General features: G+C 41.7%; 1 protein-coding gene and 1 long non-coding RNA gene across 2 annotated transcripts in view; one reads left to right on the plus strand and one right to left on the minus strand.

Annotated features, from left to right (window-relative positions):
• myo15aa (myosin XVAa) overlaps positions 1 to 23243 on the minus strand; it is a 105687-nt gene that overhangs the window by 45793 nt on the left and 36651 nt on the right. The window contains exons 15-25 of the mRNA XM_055005323.1: positions 5158 to 5289; positions 4945 to 5070; positions 3965 to 4042; positions 3716 to 3873; positions 3591 to 3636; positions 3383 to 3507; positions 2864 to 2981; positions 2550 to 2725; positions 1423 to 1507; positions 1230 to 1283; positions 503 to 584 (exon numbers count right to left, since the gene is read on the minus strand). Of these exons, the coding sequence (XP_054861298.1) occupies positions 503 to 584; positions 1230 to 1283; positions 1423 to 1507; positions 2550 to 2725; positions 2864 to 2981; positions 3383 to 3507; positions 3591 to 3636; positions 3716 to 3873; positions 3965 to 4042; positions 4945 to 5070; positions 5158 to 5289 (1180 nt within the window). The remainder of the gene's footprint in view (positions 1 to 502; positions 585 to 1229; positions 1284 to 1422; positions 1508 to 2549; positions 2726 to 2863; positions 2982 to 3382; positions 3508 to 3590; positions 3637 to 3715; positions 3874 to 3964; positions 4043 to 4944; positions 5071 to 5157; positions 5290 to 23243) is intronic.
• On the plus strand, positions 10217 to 16342 carry LOC129347611 (uncharacterized). Its single transcript, XR_008599799.1, has 3 exons — positions 10217 to 11894; positions 15740 to 15800; positions 15910 to 16342. It is a non-coding gene; the product is annotated as an uncharacterized LOC129347611 (long non-coding RNA).

Below are 23243 nucleotides of genomic sequence, written 5' to 3' on the forward strand. Positions count from 1 at the left end.
ACCACATTGCTCTGTTTCTCCCTTGGAATTTTGTCCTTGGGATGGACCAGCTTTTGCCTCAGAGTGTTGCTGGGCTCTGAGGCAAAAGCGGAGAGGGGTAAAAGAAGCCATCACCCTCCTGGTGGATAAATATCTGGTACTCCCCACCAGGCTTTCAGAACTGAAGAAGCCTCTTGGATGAGAGGTGAAACGTTTTCGACTCACACGAGGTTAGTCCAGTTGCCATAACTTATGCTTGCTTGAGACTTATCATGACCTGGATGACTGAGAACATCCACAGATTTAACATTAAGGTCTGCATTGCTTATTTATTAAATGTCCTCTCCTGTTCCACTCTGTCAAGACTATTTAAATCATTTCTTGATTTGACAGTCAGCAGTAATGAGATAAGACACCTTCAAAGGGCTGAACAGGGTGCTTTCAGACATTCACTTCATGAATAATAATGTATGTACACCATGTGATGAACACTGATGGAGAACACAGACAGATGTCCACACACCTCCTGCTGTCTGCAGCAAAGCGCCCAGTTCTGCAGGAATCACCAAGTGGGTGACATTAACCACCTCCCTCTTCGTCAGCTCCTGAAAGAGATGTTCTTTTCTAATTTGTCTGCAAAGTGATGGTGAATTTAGACAGATTTCCCTTTCAAAGCTACAAAAAAGTAGAGAAAAGAGAAATTTTAAAGGAAATGTGATTATAGAGTTTAGGGCTGCCACAAACGACGCGTCGACGAATCGCCTGAGCACGATACGTCATCAAAAGCGGAAGTGAGCGCGCAATGCAACAGAAATCACCGTCCGAGTGGAGCGCGGAACACGCATGGACATCCGCGCTGTATCGTGCATATATAGTATATGCATATATTATATTTGCACAATACAGCGTGGACATCCGCGTTTACGATACAGCGCGGACATCCACGCTGTATTGTGCAAATATAATATATGCATATACTATATATGCACGATACAGCGCGGATGTCCATGCGTGTTCCGCGCTCCACTCGGACGGTGATTTCTTTTGCATTGCGCGCTCACGTCCGCTTTTGGTGACGTATCGTGCTCAGGCGATTCGTCGACGCGTCGTTTGTGGCAGCCCTAATAGAGTTGCTACTTTGAAACCTGCACTGATAACACATTCAGTTTGACAGACTGCCAATCTACTGCTTTTATGGGTAAGTTTCGAGGTCATGTCCTGTGTAATGTCTGTCCAAACTTTCATCTCACCATCTCTCTCCTCCTTATCTCCTCTTCAACTCGCCTTCGAGCTTCAAACTTCCTCTGCAAACAGATCACCAAAATCACAAGCTCAGTGGTTTTATTTCAATCCAGAGCAAAAAGATTTTCATAGTTTATTGTGTTCTTATTTCCCCCAAAAATGAAAGAAAAAATGAAGCCGTTTGAAAGGACACATACATACCTTGATGTACTGTTTGCGGTTGACATACATGTGGACAAGAGAGCGAAACCGGACCAGACACTCCCTCATTTTCACATACTGCTTCCTAGACAATGCAAAGAGAATTAAAAGTTGCTTGTTGATCTCAATCCTCAAGAAACCTTTGGTACATAGAGACAAACTTCATGTTATTAGTAAAAGAACTACAGTTCTGCTGCATTCACAAGGTTAGATTTATGAGTTTTCTCCTCAATTATTTAAAGTGATTTCATAAAGATCATTACTTTAACCTTTTGAACCTTAAAAATAATGGGTTTAAAAGTTGTATTTTCTTTTAAAAAATGCCAAAATTACACTATTTATCAGACCTAGAGAAACAGAAGGAATTTTCTGATTTTTTACTTTCTGAAGGTCCTTGCAAAAAACATGTGTGATGCGAATTACAGCAGGAAAATTAAACATTGAAATATTTCACTAAAATCATTTTCTACATGTCTCATTTCAAAATTTGTCACATCATGTATGCTAAACAGATTCTGTTTAAAAAAAAAATCTTCTCCTCAACACCTCAACTGCAACCAACAATCGTGAAAAAAAAAAATCTGGGACATTTCAGCTAAACTGGAATAAACTGCCGGCTGTGTTTTTACAGGATACATGTGTGGAAACAAATGAAAATTATAAGTAATAAAATATCTATGGACATTTCGGAAAATGTTGAAATGAAACACAATTTCTTTTTTCTTTTTTTTTAAAAAATTTTTGTAAAATTAATAATCAAGGAAATTCAACTTTGTGTTTTACAATTTTAAGATTTATGGTATCCTTACTTTGGTAAACTGACACATTTTAATTCTCTCTATTTCTACTCATGGAAGTATTGTTTCAGGATTCATATTGCAGTGAAAAATGAGCCCACAGTGACTAAATAATCTGACATTAGCATAAAATGTACTGAAACTGTTTGGAGGGTTAAAAACACTTTTTATTCTCAAAACTAAAGTGTGCAGGGAAATGCAGACTGTACACTTAACAACATCAGTGTTACCAAGTATGAACTCTTCTATATTTTCCATCCAAAATGCAAATGGGTGGTTTAAGTTCCATTAAGTTTACTGAGGTTTAAGCATCTCTGTGTGACAGCCCACCTAACAATGAAGCCTCTGCAATGCGCCTGAAATCTGATGATTCTCATTCGGAACTCAACGTAGCGTTTCCTGACGAAGAACATGCGAGTGTAACGCTGCAAGGTGAGAGCAGCAAGCTGACGGGATCGTTCTCGTTTACACTCCAACAACTGGTAGATGTCCTCTTTTAGAAACAGCTGCCAGTGACACACATATGTACAATAATGATCAAAAATTAGTCACAGACAGAGGCAGAGCATCACAGATTGGAGATACAGAGCAAGGTGTAGCTTGTACTGCTTTATTTTTCTTTAATTGCTAAAGAACAAAATCACCTTTGTGACTCCAACATGGAAAATTCCAGGACGAAGTGGACACAGTTTGCTGAGTAATATGACACAGTTCTCGGCAGTTGCTGCTGGGAGCTGCTGTATCCCCACCAAGGACTTATACCTGAGGATGACACACATTCACATGCTCACATAGATGAAAGAATGCATGGAGTTTTATCTATATCTACATAAATGTATCATGATACTTAATTCAAAATAGGCCTCATTAGAAAAAACATGATTATTAGTATGTTTTTGTTTGTTGTTCTGTAATACCAGCGTTTTTTTCTGTCTTTTCAGATTTGCTTGTTAATGTCAAACTGCTGACTGTAAAAAGGCAAGATGCTGGTTGAAAAGTTGAAGACAAATCAGTACAAATTGCAAGAGTTTAGGTCAGCACTAACCCCAGACCAGCTTCAGTGCTCTTTGGTAGGTATAATTTAAGTCTCTGACCACCTCTATATGCATTAACACCCTTTTTCATTCAGCCAAGAGCTTTCCAGCACTGAGTGCATATGTTACCTGAACAGGAAGGCAAAGAATGGCATTCTGATTGGATATCCCTCCCTACGGATCCTAATGGTCTCCAGGACACCAGAGTGTCGTAGCTGGCTGCTGACCAGGTCGTCCTCAAACACACCTGGTTGCTAAGCACAGATGTATAGTTGCTTAAAAATATTGATTGATATGTATCTAAATGATCAGAAACACAGAATGTTGGAAGATCTACCTTCGTATTATTTGGCTTAATACAGCGAACAAAGAAAGGGTTGCACCTGAAATGGAAAAATAAAAGAAGCCAGCTCATTTCAGTGCCACAAAATTATGATTTTTTTTATAGAAATTGTGCTTCACCTCTCCATCTTCTCCACCAGTTCTAGCAGCGACTGTTGGAACTTGCTGCTGACGGTTGATGCCTGGTATTTTCTGGTGACTGTGCTGCTCTTCCTCCTATGACCTCCTCTCTGCTGACCCATGTCCTCTGCATGAACCAGGAAGAGGTTTGACACCATCTGGACACACATAAATGCACACAACATGTTCACACACAACATTCAGGTATTTCACTGCGGCTGCTACGTCGATCAGTTCTTCTCCTCTCACCTTGTTCTTGCTCTGAATGAACAGGTCCAGGACATCCTGTCGGACCTGATCGTAGTTCTTATCAAGGAACTTGTAAACCTGCATCAGTGATATAAGACATTATTGGATGATCTGTTTACTGTGCTCACATCTTAGTTTGCCATGTCAACATTTACAAATGGGTCAAAACCAGAGATGGACAAATTGAAAATACTGATTTTGTGATAGAAGACAATTCAAAGTTCCTCGTGGATCATTGATTACACCCCTAAAAATTCATCTCTGCTCATAAAAAGTGCAAGATTTTTTGGGGAAATGAATTCCTTTCGGTCTTAAAATGGCTTAGATGTAACTTTACCCTGTTGCTTCATCTAGAATCTTTGTGAATCTCTGAAGTTCATGCCTGTCTCTCCACACATCCTCTCCAATTCACTGCAACTAGAGCACACCAGCTTACCTACACCTCAAGCACTGTAAAACTTCTCTGGAAAGTGACAAGATTGGCTAGTTAGGTTTGTTATGTTTTTGATATGGTCATCAGAACATTGCAGGTTTAACTGCTCAGCCATGGTATTGATTGTTTATTTTGTTTATTGTTATTGACTCCAGCATATGAAGAAAACACCATAGGGACATGTTAACTATGTGAAACACTTTAATTTTACCAGATTAAATCTTTAACCATAACAGAAATGTTTATAATTCAACCTGAGGAACATCTGCACCAAACATCATTAGCAGTTAGTCCTGTAGTTCTTGAAACAATTCACTGAAAACCATAAATGTCAACTTCAGAGTGGAGCAATGAGAAAATATGATCATCTAATTCTTTAGGATTCATTCTCTGCCACCAGAAATGTCTGTTTTCAAAAGTTGTTGGTGCATATTTTCTGTTCCGAAAAATGTTATCAATGATTTAACGGATTTCAACCAATCAGATACATTTTCGTAACTAACTGGCCAATAGAAAGCCACTGATGAGTTAGTGAGGAGCTGAGTACCTGGTAGGTGACTCGACCAGCAAAGTGCTTGAGAGTAAACTCTGGAACAGGCATCTTTGGCTTCTCATAGAGTGGGCTGTTGCTATGGTGATAGTGACACTTTTGGAGGAAAGTGTGGTCTGTTGCCTGGCAACAAAAGATCAGATTCTAAGTGACCAGTACAGTGCTTGAACCAGATGTGCACATGTGCTCAGACTCTGTGTCCTTCCTCACTTGAGGGAAACAGCTCTGGTCATCCAGAATCCTCAATATCCCATGAGGCTTAGCGGCAATGAGGTCAATGCACGGCTGGTTGTCACTAAATGTGATGTCCTGCCACGGGATCTGTTCCCTGCTGTACTCCTCCTGTATGGGGATCACATCCAGCACAGTGTGATATGCATTGCAGCCCTCCATTTAAGTGTATCTTGTGTCTGCATTCCTGATGTGAAGTGTGTAGCAGCGTCTGCCTGCAGGTTTGACGTGGACTCACCTGTTCTTCTCTGAACACGATCCTGTTGAAGAAGAATTGCAGGTACTCGTTTGCATAATTAATGCAAAGCTGCTCAAAGCTGTTGAAGGCCAGATCCTGTTGCCCGTCATACACGCACGCACGCACGCACACACACACACACGCACACACACACACACACACACACACACACACACACACACACACACACACACACACACACACACACGGTGATTCTTTGTGTCTCATCTGCATGTCTAAAGAGTGACTGTTCAGGAGTAACACAAGAAACAAAAAAGTTACAGATGGGTAATAAGATGCTCTTTCTGCCATCCTGTGTGGTGAGTGTCGTTCATTGTCACCCCCAAAGTTATTCTAATAAATCTTAATAGTCTTAATCTTCATAATCTTAATAACTAGAATTCTGTTAGAGGTTTGTCTTTGCAGTTTAAGTGTGGCACTAGCACTAGTCCTTGAATTTAAGACTGATATGGATGATATGCAGCATAAGAATGTATTTCTATTGGAAGAACGGTTGAGACAAAACTCTACAGTGCTGCAGCCAAAAATGCCTGAAGAAAAGCCTAGTGATGCTGCATTTGCAATAGCAATGTTGTTCTCATGAAAATGCTAATTGCACTTTATAAATGAGTCTGTTATTATTTCTGATGTCCAATTGTTGGGCCTCAACGTGACAGACATCGGTGTACGTCTGCACATAAATAACACAGTGTTGGACTCAGCGGCTTGCCAGCTATTTGTTGAGTTTGTTAGGTTAATTTTTGTTAATTACTCCGCCAAGGAAATGCGGAGTTATGTGACGATCTATGTATGTTTGTCTGTGAATCTGTGAATCCATCTGTCTGTCTGTCTGTCTGTCTGTCTGTCTGTGTGAAACATTACTCAAAAACGGACAAACGGCTTCAGATGAAATTTTCAGGGTAGGTCAGATATAGCTGCCGGCACGGCATTGCTGTAACCATGATGTGAACACTGTGTCAGCTACCTGCTAATGATCACATGATTACGATCCTACTACAAATTGACTGTGATTTATCAGTTGGAAATCATACAAGGAACAAATGATTAAACTGTGGGGGTTTCTGAGTTCCATTAATTCCTGCCCCTGGCTACATATTTAGGTCATGCAATGTAGCAAACCCCAGTCAGACAATGGTGAAGCTCCTGATGTTTCACTAAGTCTTTATTTACATTCAGCCGTCAGCCTTATTTTGAACACAAATTCACCTTTCTGTCCTTCACTCATTTCTTCACTGTAAGAGCTTGTCCCCATAGCAGCTAGGTTTTTATAAGTTTATACACATCCTTTGCTAGATTGCAACAGCGTAACCATTTGCTTTCATCTTTATGGGAATTTTCGGATTTTTCGGCAGCGTCTTCGTCACGTCAAGAAACTGCTTCTTAGATAAACACTTCCTGTGCCACTGGAATGGTGACAAAATAAAAGCCTGTAAAACGTTTAAAAATATGCCTTCAAAATAAAAGCATGGCGAGAACGGTTATTTTAACACTAGCAAAACAAAGGCTTGCCAAAAGTGATGAACTGATCAACAGACCTTTATAAGAGTAATTTACATGCCCATGCACATGCATAACACATGCCTGCGCTCAGTGCAAGGTCATTTTTTATTAAAGATTTCATCCGTCGGAAATGATACGTCAACTGAGCAACCTTGGTGGAGTACTGCGCTTTTCTAGTTTCTTCTGTGGCACATTTGTAAAATATTACTGTCTTTTCTGTGACTATTTGAAATATGTTTAAGGCTCAACCAACATATCAGAAACCGATACTGGCCTGTCATATATGTAGTGATGTTGGCTTATATGCAATCTGTTAGACGCCATTTTCAAAATTTTGCTTTCTAGAAAACACAATACAGAAAAAGATGCCTGCATATCAGCACTGTCTGAAGTGCATGTAGCAGAGAACGCATCACAGCTGAGCAGACGGTAGTTCAGAGTCAAGCGGTGCCTTAAAGATATGTTTGCTAACTAGTGTAATGTTAATGTGTGGTGGTTGGATCACTTTTCTAAAGAGAAACAGCACGATGGCGATGAATAACTTTAGCACCACACCTTTACTATTCAGCTTCTGAACAACTTCCTCATTCTGCCTCTCATGTGACCACCATCACCAATCAGAATCATGAAAGGCTTAGACTGAGGTAACTGTGAATTTAATTTGCTTAAAGAGACGAACATAACTTCTTAAACATAAATTTGTAATGTGCAACGTAATATAAAATTATCTAAATGCTTAATGTGTAAATACAAATATGTAAACACTGTAACAATATTTAAATCTGTAAATATTCACATTCTTAGTAAATTACCTGTATGAATTACTACCAAAACATGAATTATAAACTTGTATATCTTACACTAGTTTAGAAAATTGGAAAGTTAATAAACAATGAGTCCATCATTTTCCCTTTTTATTATAACATAAAGTACAGCAGCCAATATATCAATAGTAAAAAAAAATTACTTTCTGAAAATCAGTTTCTGCATCTGCCCCAAAAAGTTAACCTTATGTGACTTTTAAATAAAGAAAGAAAATTGGAAGGAATCTAATAGGATGACAAACACCTGAGCCAACTTGCGTACCTCAAATCCGTAAATGTCCAGGATAGAGATGGAGAGGGTGTGTTGGTGAGGGTACACCTGAGCGTTGATCCTTTCTGTTAACCAATGGAAGAGCAGCGAATACAGGATCTTGGCAACAGCATCTCTGGAGAACAAAGATTTTTGTGCAAAGGATGGACAGAAATATTGGATATCAGAAGGAGAAAGAGAGACTGATATTCCAGGAACTGACATGTTGGTCAAGGCCAGATTTACGTATTTCTGTTATAAGTTTAACATGATGTACGTAAGTATAGTTGTTAGCCAGAACTTATTAGACAAACAGAGCATCAAGACCTCAGGATTTATGTGTTTTATTAGAAACAGATGTGGGGAAATTTCTATTTTATCTCTAATTTTTTTAATTCACTAAAAATCTCCTTTCAGAAATGCATCTGGAGCAAAAGATCTTACTTTCTTGTAGTTGTCTCTCACCTGGCATCAACAGAAAAATCTTACCTTCATGTAGTTGTCTCTTACCTGGCATCAACAGCACTTTCTACAGTCAGAGGGGTGTAGATTTTGTCCCTCATCGTCTCCTGTAGAGATAACAGGAGTGACTTAGCAGTCATGTATATTGGCATCTACTCGATAATGTACAGCTACTCAAATCTCATTTCATTGTGCTTCTTAGTTTAAAGCATAATGTTCAAATTTAAATATTTAAAGCCTTTTCCACACATGCAGCTGTGTGCTTCCTGAACTCAGGTGACAGCCCCCTTCCTCTCCTTTTAGTTTTGTTGAATCTATTAGAGTGGAATGTCTGGCCTTTCTTACTACAGATATTATTACTTGATTCTGTTCTATTCAAGCATCCCAGTAAACTGTGTCAATGAGCCAGTCCACACAGGTTTTTCCTAAGGCAGATTAGTTGATAGACACATGAATTTGTGATTTCTATTTTTCTGGATCTTCACCTTTGGGGATCCTGCATAAAATCAGGCTATTATTGATGTATGATTCATGCATGAGAGCGATTCATCACTAATTTACTTTAATAATCTGCATGCATGCTGTTCTTGCCATCACTGTATGCAGCCTGGCATTGCAATATTATAAATGTCTCTCACTTTAACTCCAAGATCAGAAAAAATTACTTTTTCAACGCTGTAAAACAAAACAGGAGAACAAACGTAACTCTCAGTGGTTTGTTCATATTATTATTAATAGGAATTAATAGGCTCCACAGTGGCTTGGTAGTTAGCACTTCGGCCTTGCAGCTAGAAGATTTGAAGTTCACATCTCGGCCTTCTCGGGATCTTTCTGCATGGAGTTTGCATGTTCTCCCTGTGCATGTGTGGGTTTTCTCTGGGTACTCCAGCTTCCAAAAACATGCTTAGGTTAATTGGTAACTCTAAATCTAAATTCCGTGGGTATGAATGCAAGTGTGATTGTTTGTCTCTATATGTATTTGTATATGTGTATATACATATATGTATTATATATTTTTTGTATATGTACTTTCTTATTTGTTAGCTTTCTTCCTGCTGGGGCCTCTTGCCAGGTCATCATTGTAAATGAGAAATTGTTCTCAACTGTGCTTACCTGGTAAAATAAAGAATTAAATAAATAAATAAATAAAAAATATGCAGCCCTGTGATAGACTGGTGACCTGTTCAGGGTGTCCCCTGGTTTCTCCATGAGTCAGATGGGATAGGCGCCAGCCACCCCACAACCCTAATGAGGATTAAGCGGTGTATAGATAATGGATGGATGGATGTTCAGTCAATCAACCATTGTGATCCAGACTGAAATAACAAAAAAAATTACATAAAATTTTGTACAGGCCTTTGTGATTACCGGAGGATGAACATTAAAGTAAAATATGATCACAAACTTCCTTTTACCATATTGTTGCTTCACTTTGGGTATTGCTTAACATACTTTGACAAAAACTGGAAAACTGCCACAAAACATCAGGATGGATCACTCTAACTCTCTCACATCTTTTGCTGCCACTGGGTCAAAATCGTACATTATCCACAATACTTACAAACTTTCCATCCCCTTTTTTCTTACTTTTGGTGAACAGTTACAGTATACAGTAGTTGCACTAAAATGGTACAGGAGTTCACATCCTGATTTGTACGCTCATGTCGAAGGATCAGCAATATTTGTGCATCCTTGAGACAACCTTCAGCTTATCTTTGCAAACTGACACCTGAGCTCAGGTACAGCGTATGTTAGATTCCATAGGCTGCTGCAGGCAAAGCTCAATGTTACATATTCAGTTACAGTCCCAAAAATTTTTCAGACAAATTAAAGTCTTCCTCTATAGACAGATGAGGCAATATGACTGCAGGGCTCAGTTTTACTTCATACGTATTCCAGCACCCTTTCTCCTTTTCCCACCATCTGCTCACTTATTTCCTATTTTTATCACCATCTATCCTCATTCACTTCACCAACATTAGACACTTTGCTTCCTTCCAGCTCCTCCTCCTACTCTCTTATTCATTCACGTGTCTGCGACATGAGGGCTGATCCGATAAAGAAGAGCTTTGAGACTTGAGATCTTCTCCAGTCTGAATGACTTATACACACTAATGTGTTGCCTTGCCTCATCCATCCAGAGGAAATGAGTGGGTATACGGTCGACTCCTCTCCTGTTACATAGGCATGGAATTAGACATTCAATTATACAAAAGGCTCCTGCATAGTGTATAAGAGTGTATGTGGGGGATATAAAGCGCCTCATGATCAGATGTATTTTTAATGTATTCTTCAGCCTTCCGTTGTCTCTCTCATCACCCTCACTCCTTGTCAGAAGCATCACAAGACGGCAACGGTGAGTCGAGTCACCACTTAAACTGGACAGAAAAGCAAGACTTTGCTCAATCAGACACTGATACATGACAGAATATGGATCGAAAAGCGGATTTTAAGAGGAAAATGACCCTTGCTGAACTGAATATTTTGTTTGTTTTCCAGGATTTCCACTATGTTTGTGAATCAAATAACGACGGAAATACAACGAACAGATAACTGGAGCATGTTTTTTATGCCACTGGGATAAAAAGATGAATATTTTTTTGGGGTGTTTTTGGTTTTAAGACACATCAATATCAGCACGGAAATTCATACATAGCTTCCTGGACATGCCCTGGATTCACAGATGACATTAATGTGCATCATAGCTACTGTACTGGTGTTTAAGGAGGATAACAGAAGAAGATGCAAAGGAAGATGCAGACAATCCTATGGAAGTCCTTCAGTCACCCTCTTGACAATGAACTCTTTCAAAATCTCCATCAAAGTCTGCCTGATTCAAATGAGTAAAATATGTTGGTAGTGAGGCATCTACAAAAAAAGTATTTCCCCCTTTTACTGGTCTGACTGATTACTGTGTTCAAATAGAGATCTGAAATAATTTATTAGAACTTGTCCTATATTTTGAATTTAATGTAAGATTTTTGCCAGGCAGCACCTTGAAGGACTTTAGAAGATTTCATATATTCCTCCTTTTGTTTTTGTGACAGAGAACAAAACATATAGAAATCTGGACATTCTACTCAACTTAGAATTCATCCATCCATCCATCCATTATCTTTACACTGCTTAATCCTCATTAAGGTTGCAGAGGTGCTGGAGTCTATTCCAGCTGACTTCGGGCGAAGGCAGGGGATAAATTGGACAGAGCACCAGTCTATCACAGGGCTACAAACAATCACACTCACGTTCACACCTACGGACAATTTAGAGTCACCAATTAACCTCAACATGCTCTTGGACTGTGGGAAGAAGCTGGAGAACCCGGAGGAAACCCACGCATGCACAGGGAGAACATGCAAACTCCATGCAGAAAGATCCCTGGCCCAGGCAGGGATGGAACCGGGGATCTTCTAGCTGCAAGGTAACAGTGTTAAACACCCAGCGACTGTGCAGCCCTCAACTTTAAATTCCCACATAAATAAGATTTTTGTTGTTGTTGTTGGTCTTTGGGGAAAAAAAAGAAGGATTCCTATTTTGTTTCGCGTGGAAGCATAAAAAGTCCCAACAAGAAAATTGTAACAGAAAAGTCCCTCAAGCTGCAGGCTGAGTGTGGCTATTCATAAAGACATTTACTCTCCACTGACTGCAAACAAAATGAATCAAGAGATGCTTTCACTCCCAGAAGCCTCTCTCTGATTGTGTGACATAACATGGCTCAATAGTAAGTGTGTAAAAGCTGTGTGTCTATTTTTATCTGTGTACTGTATGAGATGTGTGCCGGAGTATATGTGTGTGTGTGTGTGTGTGTGTGTGCGTGCAGAGTGTCACTGATATATCCACATAGTTAATTCCGTCTGTAGTTACAGAACATGTTTGTTGATATAAACTGTTCTAATTGGATTATGAAGTGATTCTGTTACCAGATAAAAACAGAATCCAGAATCACAACATCTGATCTGAGATGTGTCTTTCAAAGCCCAATGAATGAATGAATGAATGAATGATGGAGAGCATAGTGGGAGGTCAGAGGTTAGACACTTGATGCAGACTGAAATCTAAATCTGAACAGTGGCCATTGAATAAAGAAGCATTAAAGTATTTATACTTCACTATACTGACCAGCTTTGGCTTTATTATCTTCAGTTTGATTTAAAAAGAAAACATTTGAAAAACTTGGACACTTAATTAAATGTAAGAAATAGAAAAATCACGGTGAAAATTAGAGAATCAAATTACAGTTTGCAGCACTTTATAGTTCAAGTCTATATTGTTTTTAAAGGGTACAGGGAACCTTATTATATAATTAATGCATTCTTCCTGTTTTTTTTACCTCATTTTTCAGAACTTTCATATGACTTTTTCTGGTCCAAATTGTGTTAAATGATTTGAAATAGAAGCAGAAAACAATGATTCTGGATAAAAAGAAAAGACAGTTCTCATCTGAGAAAAAAACACTGAAGATTTTCATTAAAAATCGATCAAAATCATGAAAAATACTTCCAACACAAAATAAAAAAAAAAATCTATGCAACCGAAAGACTGAAGCTATCAGTAAATGAGCCTTAAACAGGTAATTTAATGACACTCTCTCCTGCAGTATGATGATCTAGGAAAAATTTAAGTTACGTGAATGATTTCTTATAAAAGATGAGATGACCCTCAAACCCCTGATGTATAGAAATCTCTGTCAAAGGAGCTCAGAAGAACAAGACATGCCATGAAAGTAGATCAGTGACAGCAGTTTGCATCTTTCTTGTCTCTCTTTCTTCCACTCTGTGTGTGGGATCAACACACGTTTCCTTTGTATGTGTGCGTAAGCAACACCGAGGGCAACACAAAGCCTTTAATATAACCACACATGTATGAGCAAAACAGAGACTCGGGCATTTAGAAACTTTATCTGCCTGTCAGACTCAATAGTAAATGTAATGAGAATAACTGATAAAATAACCAACCACCAAGTCCAGGAAGGACACAGACTGTAGGTTTTAATACTGACTGTAACTTTGTAGGTGATGGCTTTCTGTAGTCCCTCTGGGGAGATCTGCAGCAGCTCTGCCACCACTCTGATCTCCTGAGCGCTTACCACTGACGCCACCTCCTGGCCATCAGCCTATAGGGCAGCAGGACAGAGAAAAGCAAAAAGTTACTCTACATATAATAGAAAAACAATACATTGTTCTCCTTGTTCCCATTATGTTTCTCTTTATTGTCCTAGTGAAGTTTAGGTAATGCCTGATTTGTGTTTTTCTGACAACAATGCACTACCAGTATTTACACACTGTAAATCAGAAAAAATATATAAAAATGGGGAAAATAGTGAAAATATGTCATGAAAAAAATGTTACAAAAATTAGAGAACCTTATAACCCTCAAAAACTGTGAAAATAATAGCAAACATCTGAAAAATATTGTTATTTTTAAATGGTTTAAATACAGCAAAATTTTGTCATTTTGTGGTCACAAAATGTAAAAAAATGTATTTGAAAAAATAAAGGTTTATGTGGACATTATTAACAGTTTTGTCCTGATTTTATTATTATTATTATTATTATTATTATTATTATTATTATTATTATTATTATTATTATTATTATTATTATTATTAGTGCATTTTTACAGTCAACATGTAAATTACATCTTTTTGTTTTACCAGATATTATCTGTAATTTAATAAAATATTTTCTTAAATACACGATGTAAAATAACACTTTTTCTTTTTACCACTTTTCAAAATTTCTAGCAAATAAAAGCAGATATTTGTAAAATAATGACAGCTGTGCTAATTTAAATATGGTATAACTGTAATTTTACAGTCAAACATTGCAAAAGAGCATTTTCAATGTACAATGTACAGTTTTGGCTTTTTGCAGTCAACATACAAATTCACAATTTTTTCCTGTGATTTCACTATTATCTGTAATTACACAAAACAGGTAAAATAACAATAAATTGACCAAACAAAACTACAGTAAAAAGCTTTAAAAATTTAGATATTTACAGTCCATGAAATATGTATGAGGATATCTGTACTTGGTCATTAGCTAAAGTGTGTCTGGTTAACATTCAAGGAAAATAAATCTTCAGATAAAGTGCAAATGCGCAAGTATTTTCCAAGACAAATTACAAGCAAAGTAAAAAAATAATGATGAAAAGATGAAGAAGATCGTTTCGGAAATATTACCTCATGTCTCTGAAAGTAGACGTTGCCCAGGTGCAGTATGGAAGAGAGAACTCTAAAGATGGCCGACTGGTCATCTGGGGTGAAATGAAGGATTTCCATGGCAGCACGAAGACGTAGGAAGTCCTCTGAATCACTCTTTCCTGTTATCCCACAATTCCCTCCCTGTGAGAAGAGAGAGAAAGATTCTGTATATTGATCTGAGCCTCTTCATAACCATCCTGAAAATGCCCAAAAGTCTGATATTACGCTGAACACTTCACTGTCTCCTACCTGGTTGAGGTAATAGTAAGTTTCAGCTTCTTGTAGATAGAAAGCCTGCTTCTGCTGTGAAGGAAGACCTGCCAGCATCTCGTAGAAGATGTGATAGTTCCTCTCATCTTTGGCCTGAAGTGGAAATGTGCATTTACCTCAACGCTTGCAGTAAAACATAAAGAAGTTGTCAACATGTTCTCTTCATGTCTCACCTGAAAGACAATACGGGACTTTTCCAGTAGATACTGAGAGGTTATGGCACCACTGATCACACCACTGAATAAACGAGGAAACAGAAGATTAGAATTAAATCAAGGAGGACACAGATTCAGATGAGAACTGTGCACTTGTTTCATACTCACTCCTCCAGAAAGACCTCTATGTATTTCCCGAAGCGACTGGAATTATCATTCCGCACAGTTTTGGCATTTCCAAAAGATTCCAGCAGAGGAGCTGCCTCGAGTATCTACCAGTGATTCAAACACACAGTAAATCAGCAACCTTTATCAGGTGTGTGACAAATGCACTGAAAATATGTCATATAGCAACAATTTTAGCACCACTGTTCAAAGCAGACTGGTCTACAGCATTTGCAACCAGTGGCACTTGGTGGTCCTCCGCTGTCTGCCTCTGATTGGTGCAGGCAGTGATAAAGTATGTCAGGTGAGTAGGCAGATGCAGATGATTTTCTGTTAGAGGCCTGACTGACACGAGGCATCACCGGTAACTTGTGGTAAGATGCCTGTTATTCTATCTTTTAGAGGTAGTTTCTTAACAAATCTTAAGATGTGCCTTTTTAAATAGTTGTGTTTTTTTTTTGAATATTGCAGTGTGACCACTGTTTTATGGGGTGAGGGAGCTCCTGCTGCGACCGAGATGCCGGTGTAGCAGGTATGTGGTTTTAAAAAGCTGTTTATTAAATGGGGTTTTTATTCAGCTTGGACCTGTTTTATTATTCATATAATTAATAAACTGCGTTTTTATTGTTTGTGTTTTGCAGTGACGGTTCATAGGGGTTAAACTGTCTCCTGCTGTCCTGTTTTAGGGTTTTTGTTTGTAGGTTTTGTTTCGTTCAGTTAGTCCGCTCAGCCTTGCAGGGCCCGTACACTAGAAGACATGGATGCATTGTGTGAGAGCGGACTAACTTTTCTATTTTGTTAATTTTTGGGGGATTTGTTTCATTTCACTTCCTTATTTAGATCAGCTTCAGATAATAATCAGCCTTGACCTAATTACTGTGAAACCCGATGTAAAGTGTGATGGTATGTAGGCTATTGGAGATGCAGTGACATTTTAGAGTGCAGTGATTTGTTATTCACCTTTGATTTCATCAGGCTCTTATGTGATCGGCCTCAAGGGGAAAAGATTGGACTCTGTTCGGACAAGGGGATTGTGATCTTATAATACTTGTATCGTGAAGAATAAATATTAATTTTAACCATATATATTCCCGGTTGTCTGTTTTTCTGTAAAGCATGTCAGGTTTTACACATTGTTTTACTGCACCAACATGTCAAAAACAAATAAAATGCAAAGCAGCATCTGCTTCAGTATCAGGTTTAGTCAAATAACAGAATTTAATGCCCATTTTAGGTTCATCATTTAAAAAAAGTTACAAGAAAAAAACAGTATTTCCAAAGAGTATTTTCCCACACCACAGCAAAACACAGCAACCTGCTATTCTTATGGTCATATGTGAAGATGAAAATGTAAAGCACAAGTCATGCAGGAAACCCCACTACCTCAATCTGCACCCGAGGAAAGCCACCGGACAAGGGAAAAAATACACAGAGGCATTACTCATCTTTCAAAACAGAAAAATATGGTTTGTGTGTACTACTAAATATCCAAATGTAGGTATGTGAGTGGGTACCTCCTGCGCAAGATTAGCTTTGTGATGTATTGCTGCTAGGTAGCGAAGGACGAGTTTGGTAGCCTCTGTTTTTCCAGACCCACTCTCCCCACTGGAACACAGCAACACAAATGCACATTTTCACTTCTCAGTTGATGTGAAGAGATGACAGCTTTTTAAAAAAATCTTTGCATGTCAGAGTCACATGAAATTGTGAACATTAGTGCTTAACAAACTGCTTTTGAAGCCTTAACGAATACACAGCATTTTTATTGGTATACAAACAAAGGAGGAATAATTTTAACCCCTTGATGCCTATTGTCGCAAATTTGCATCATTCAGACATGCAGCCAAGATAGCTTATCCATTCCCCCAATGCCGGTTTGGGCATATTCAGTACGTAATGTTTTGCAAGCACTGGTTTCTCGTAGGACCAGTCGGAGTGGGACCTAGTTATTATTGTATCTGTTATTATTAATATTATTATATATCTGTTCTATGTGTAATAGACAAATTAACAATCTCCACTTATTTTAGCATCATTTGGAAAGCAAAAACACACATTTTTTTTAAAAATTTAATTGTAAATAAATTCAGACGTCAAGGAATTAAGATTTTGGTTTGATTCCTGCAGAAAATAAAGTTTTTAAGCCACCAAACTACACACATTTGCTATGTGAAGATACAAAAGATACAATATAGTGCATATAAATCCAAAAAAGTGAAACAAATAGGGGAACAAACAGGCTAAAAGCTACAGACAAAATCTAAACTTTTCATATAAGAATAGAATTCACAATAAAAATACTTTATTGATTGACTTCCCGTGGTGCCATGCTCTGAGGTGGTCGTGGCTCCCGTACATTCGGTGACAATTTGGTCAATTAACAGTAAAATATTGGATTCTCTAACATCATAAGAACAAGTTAAAAAGAAGAATGACAACTACAAGAAATATTGCCGCGAAGCAGTTTGCTCAAAAGGAAAGTAAGGAGCGAACGGACTCTGAACAGTTGAGTGCTGACGCTAAAACTAGCTCCTCTACTAATGACTTAAACATGGCGGAGATTTTTCGAGAGCTTAAAGAGCTACGACGAGAAACCAGACTTCCTTCACGGAGACAAAGGCATCACTTGTCAGGCTCGAGGACGCTATGAAAGATGTGAAAGAACGACTGAAAACCCTCGAAAACGCGCTGAAGAGGCTGAAACCAGGATTAGCACAACAGAGGATGCTAGCCAAAGGAACGAGAGAATGCTACGCTACTTGCTAAGAAGAGAGGCTACGCTTACAAACCAGTACGATGACCTACAAAACCGCATGCAAAGAAACAATTTACGTATCTATCAAGTCCCAGAGGGGAGCGAGAAAGAAGATATGGTCGCCTTCGTGAAAGGGCTTATCAAAACAGTGTTGTTGCTTTCCACATGAGGACATTCGGATCGAACGTGCCCACAGAGCCCTCGGAGTGAGGACGACTACAACCAACACAGATTCACCTCGATCCATAATTGTGCGTTTTGTGGATTACGCGGTGGAAAGAAAGAATCTTGCAACAGGGCTTGGGCACAAAAGCAAGTGGTTTTTCATGGTAAGACCATATACTTTGACCAAGACTACTCGCCAGAGGTGCAAAGAAAAGAGAGCACGGCTACGCGGCGTTATAAAGCAGCTAAGGAAAAGGAGTACGAGCCAAATCCGATACCCCGCACAACTTCGTCTTGATCTGGAAAACGGTCCCAAAACCTTCCCGACACTCGTCGAGGCCATACAAACCACTGCACGACTTGGGGCGTTTCCGTACATGTGAGTGAAAGAGAGAAGATGGGAAGGGGAGCTTTCTCGGAGCCCTGGAGCAGACGTGAAAATGGGAAAAGAGGAGGAAATGGATCAATATCTGATAATGACTTACGAGCCTACATCTGAGACCCCAAAATTGGAGCTGAAGGGATCCAGGGACTAATGTAAAATAAAAGCATTGTTCAAGCATTTATTATTTGCAATAGAGGTAAGATACACATAGGCTTATGACCAATGTCACTGTACTTAATAAGTGTACGTTGTGGTGTAACAGGTTATACAGGGTCTCTCACCCAGAGGTTCGGGGGGTTTAGGGGAGGGGACAAGACCCTAGGAGAGGCACATGTGTTTTGGTTCATCAGTCTATCTCTGGCTTAAGAAGAATAAAGTTGGCTTACTTGCAACTAGCTTGTTCTACTTCTTGCTGCCACATTGGTGACCCCTGAGTTGAACATGACTGAACCGTCTTCGGAGAGTGTTTCATCGTCGACCTCGGCCGTGGACTCGGCTTCGACTTCCCTCCAACTCTCCCAGCCGGCCTCGTCCGCTACCGCGACCGCCGCAGTGAAGCTTCCGGACTTCTGGCAAAGCGACCCGGCTTCATGGTTCCAGCACATTGAGGCTTTATTCCATCTTCGTGGTGTGGACGCGGATGACTCCCGGTACTACTTGGTGGTTGCTGCCCTGGATCAGCAGTCCACTCGCCGGGTGATGTCGCTGCTGCGTAGCCCCCCTGACAGTGGGAAATACGCCGCTCTCAAGCAGCTCCTGGTGCGGAGATACTGTCTGTCTTCCGCGGAGAGAGCGGATAAACTCCTCAGCTTGTCCGGTTTGGGAGACTGTACTGCGGTGGACCTTATGGACGACATGCTCTCGCTCCTGGGCTCAGACGAAGGCGGTTTCCTTTTTCCTCATATTTTTCTGCGGCAGCTCCCGCGTGAAGTTCGGGCTGCTTTGGCTAACTCCCCGCTTCTAGCCGCTGGCGATTTCCGCGGCCTAGCAGAGGAGGCTGACCGTGTCCTGTTGGCTTCCAGACGGGTTATGGTCCAAAGTGCTACGATGGATCCCCAGCAGATGTCCCCAACGGACCCCGCGGTGGTTTCGGCTGTCAGCGCGAGGACTCGGCGTGGGAGCCCCCTCTGTTTCTACCACCGGAGGTTTGGCGTCAAAGCTAGGCGCTGTGTCCCGCCATGTACTTTTGACTCTTCTGGAACGCAGTGGCGGCTGTGGGCGCTGGTGACCGAGGTGAGCTGCTCTTTATTAATGACTCACTGACAGGACGTCGTTTTCTGATCGACTCTGGCTCTCAGAAGAGTTTGTTGCACCCCACGAGCCACGACATGGCGACCCGTGGTGGTTGCGGCCCACAGCTAAGCGCAGCTAACGGCTCTGCTATTGGCACTTTTGGTACAAAACGGACAACTGTTTGTTTCCACGGGCGTGATTTCGAGTGGGACTTTGTAGTTGCTTCTGTGACTGTTCCAATTATTGGTGCTGATTTTTTGTGTGCTCATGGTTTGTTGGTTGATGTTGCTAATCGTAGACTCATAGACGCTGTGACTTTTGCTACTTTTCCCTGCGAGTCTGGAGGTGTTGGGTCGGTTCCGCACGCAACTTTTTCAACGTCCGGCGATGTTTTTCAGAGCCTTCTTGCTGAATTTCCGTCTCTAACCACACCAGCTTTTTCCTCTGCGGTTGCTAAACACGGAGTGGAGCACTTCATTCCTACAAGTGGTCCGCCGGTTTTTGCGCGCGCACGGCGTCTTGACGCGGGAAAATTGGCCTGCGCCAAGGAGGAGTTTGCTACTATGGAGAGGTTAGGAATAGTGCGGCGCTCTAACAGCCCCTGGGCCTCTCCCCTTCACATGGTGCCTAAGGCTGATGGATCCTGGCGCCCATGCGGTGACTTTCGCCGTTTAAACAACGTGACAACTCCGGATCGTTACCCGATCCCTCACATTCAAGATTTTTCGGTTCGGTTGTCTGGTGCGTCCGTGTTCTCGAAAGTGGACTTGGTGCGCGGGTATCATCAGGTTCCGGTGCACGTAGATGATGTGCCTAAGACCGCAGTGATCACCCCATTTGGGCTGTTTGAGTTCCTCCGGATGCCGTTTGGACTCAAGGGGGCAGCGCAGACCTTTCAGAGGTTAATGGATTCGGTTTTGCGTGGTTTGTCGTTCGTGTTCGTCTATCTTGACGACATCTTAGTGGCCAGCTCGTCTCTGGAAGAGCACCACGCGCACCTCAGAGAGGTTTTCCGGCGCTTGGATGCCCACGGCCTGATTGTTAACCCCGCAAAGTGCCAGTTTGGGTTGCCGGTGATCGATTTTCTGGGTCATCGGATTTCAGCAAGTGGCGCAGTTCCATTGCCAGCCAAGGTACAGGCTGTTACAGATTTCCCCCGCCCGGCTGTGGTTAAGTCTCTACAAGAGTTTTTGGGCATGGTGAACTTCTACAACAGGTTCATTCCGCACGCTGCCCATCTTATGCAGCCGCTTTATGATGGCTTGCGTTCTAAGAAGGCTACTGATCCTGTTGTCTGGACTTCAGAGCGGATTGTTGCTTTTGATGGGGCTAAGTCTGCCTTAGCTGAGGCAGCTCTCCTTGCTCATCCTGATCCGGATGCACGTATTGCCCTGACAACGGATGCTTCTGATGTGGCAGTCGGGGCTGTTGTTGAGCAGCACGTGGCTGGTACGTGGCAGCCTCTCGCGTTCTTTAGCCGTAAGTTGCGGGACTGCGAGCGGAAGTATAGCGTTTTCGACCGCGAGTTGTTGGCTCTGTTTTTGGCTACCCGGCATTTTCGCTTTTTGTTGGAAGGTCGTTCTTTTACCGCTTACGTGGACCATAAGCCGCTGACGTTTGCGATGTCTAAAGTTACTGATCCCTGGTCAGCGCGTCAGCAACGTCATCTTGCGGCTATTTCAGAGTTCACGACTGACATACGTCACGTTGCCGGTAAATCCAATTCAGTCGCTGACTGTCTTTCACGCGTGCTGGTTTGTCCTGTGCTTCTCGGGACAGATTTTTCGGCTATGGCTGCGGAACAGGTCGAGGATGCGGATATCCTTGCCCTTCGCTCTACGGGTTCAGGGCTGAAGCTTGAAGAGACAGTGTTGCACGAAGGTGGTCCGACTCTCCTGTGTGATGTGTCCACGGGTCGACCTCGCCCCATAGTTCCGGCAGGTTGGAGGCGGCGGGTATTTGACTCCGTGCACTCTCTCTCACATCCTGGTGTGTGCGCGTCAGTTAAGCTGGTCAGTTTCCGTTTCGTTTGGCCAGGTTTGCGCAAAGACGTTAGGGGATGGGCAGCTTCTTGTGTTGCGTGCCAGCGTGCCAAGGTGCATCGGCATACTAAAGCTCCTCTTGAACCGTTTCCGATCCCTGCCAGGCGTTTTGATCATGTGCATGTGGATCTGGTCGGCCCACTCCCATCTTCGAGGGGTTTTACTCATTTGCTCACTATGGTGGATCGTACTACAAGGTGGCCTGAGGTGGTTCCCCTCTCATCCACCGCATCAGCGGATGTGGTTGGCGCTTTCCTCTCGGCCTGGGTTGCCCGTTTTGGTGTTCCTTCGGATATTACTTCTGACCGGGGCCCCCAGTTCATTTCAGAGCTTTGGACAGGGATGGCGCGCTCCCTAGGGGTGCAAGTTCACCGTACAACAGCGTACCACCCTCAGGCTAATGGGCTATGTGAACGTTTCCACCGTTCTCTTAAAGCGGCTCTGCGTGCTTCCCTTGTCGATGACAGTTGGGTGGACCGTTTGCCGTGGGTCCTTCTCGGGTTGCGTTCAGCCCCTAAGGAGGATCTCGATGCGTCTTCTGCAGAGTTAGTTTTTGGTCAGCCGCTTCGTATTCCGGGTGAGTTTTTGTCAGAATCAGCAGCTCCGGTTTTCCGCTCCTCTATGGACAGTTTTTTGTCCGGCGGCTCTTCGGCTCCTGGTCCAATGCATCATTGTTTTCCGCGGTCATTTGTGCCTTTGGCACTCAATTCGGCTCGTTTTGTTTTTGTACGCCGCGATGCCCACCGCTCCCCCCTCCAGCCTCCATATGATGGTCCATTTCGTGTGCTTGATCGAGGTGCCAAGGGTTTTCTGTTGGATATGGGTGGGCGTAAAGAGTTGTTAACTGTGGATCGCCTTAAGCCGGCCTATGTTGTAGCAGGTGAGACTGTGTTACCCGGTCAGGTTCCCCGTCGTGGCCGTCCTCCTACCAGACCTTTGGCTCTGTCTCCTGCTGCTGACTGTGTCTCCCCGCCTGTGATGGACCATACTGTTCCTGTGCGCTCCACTGATGACCACTCTGTTTTGCAGGTTCCTCGCCCTGACTCCGTGGTTCGGCGCAGTCGTTTCGGCAGGCCTATTAAGCCCCCGTTGAGAGACTGATTTGTTTTTGTGTGCCATGTTCCCTTCTGGGTGTTCGGGGGGGAGCTGTGTGGTGTACAGGTTATACAGGGTCTCTCACCCAGAGGTTCGGGGGGTTTAGGGGAGGGGACAAGACCCTAGGAGAGGCACATGTGGTTTTGGTTCACAGTCTATCTCTGGCTTAAGAAGAATAAAGTTGGCTTACTTGCAACTAGCTTGTTCTACTTCTTGCTGCCACAACGTTATATTTTTTGTTAATACGGGAAGCCAATGGCATTTATACAATTTCTTGTTCATTATGAAACCTAGGTCAGG

The sequence above is a fragment of the Amphiprion ocellaris genome, chromosome 19, assembly GCF_022539595.1.
Source record: "Amphiprion ocellaris isolate individual 3 ecotype Okinawa chromosome 19, ASM2253959v1, whole genome shotgun sequence".
Classification (NCBI taxonomy): domain Eukaryota; kingdom Metazoa; phylum Chordata; class Actinopteri; family Pomacentridae; genus Amphiprion; species Amphiprion ocellaris.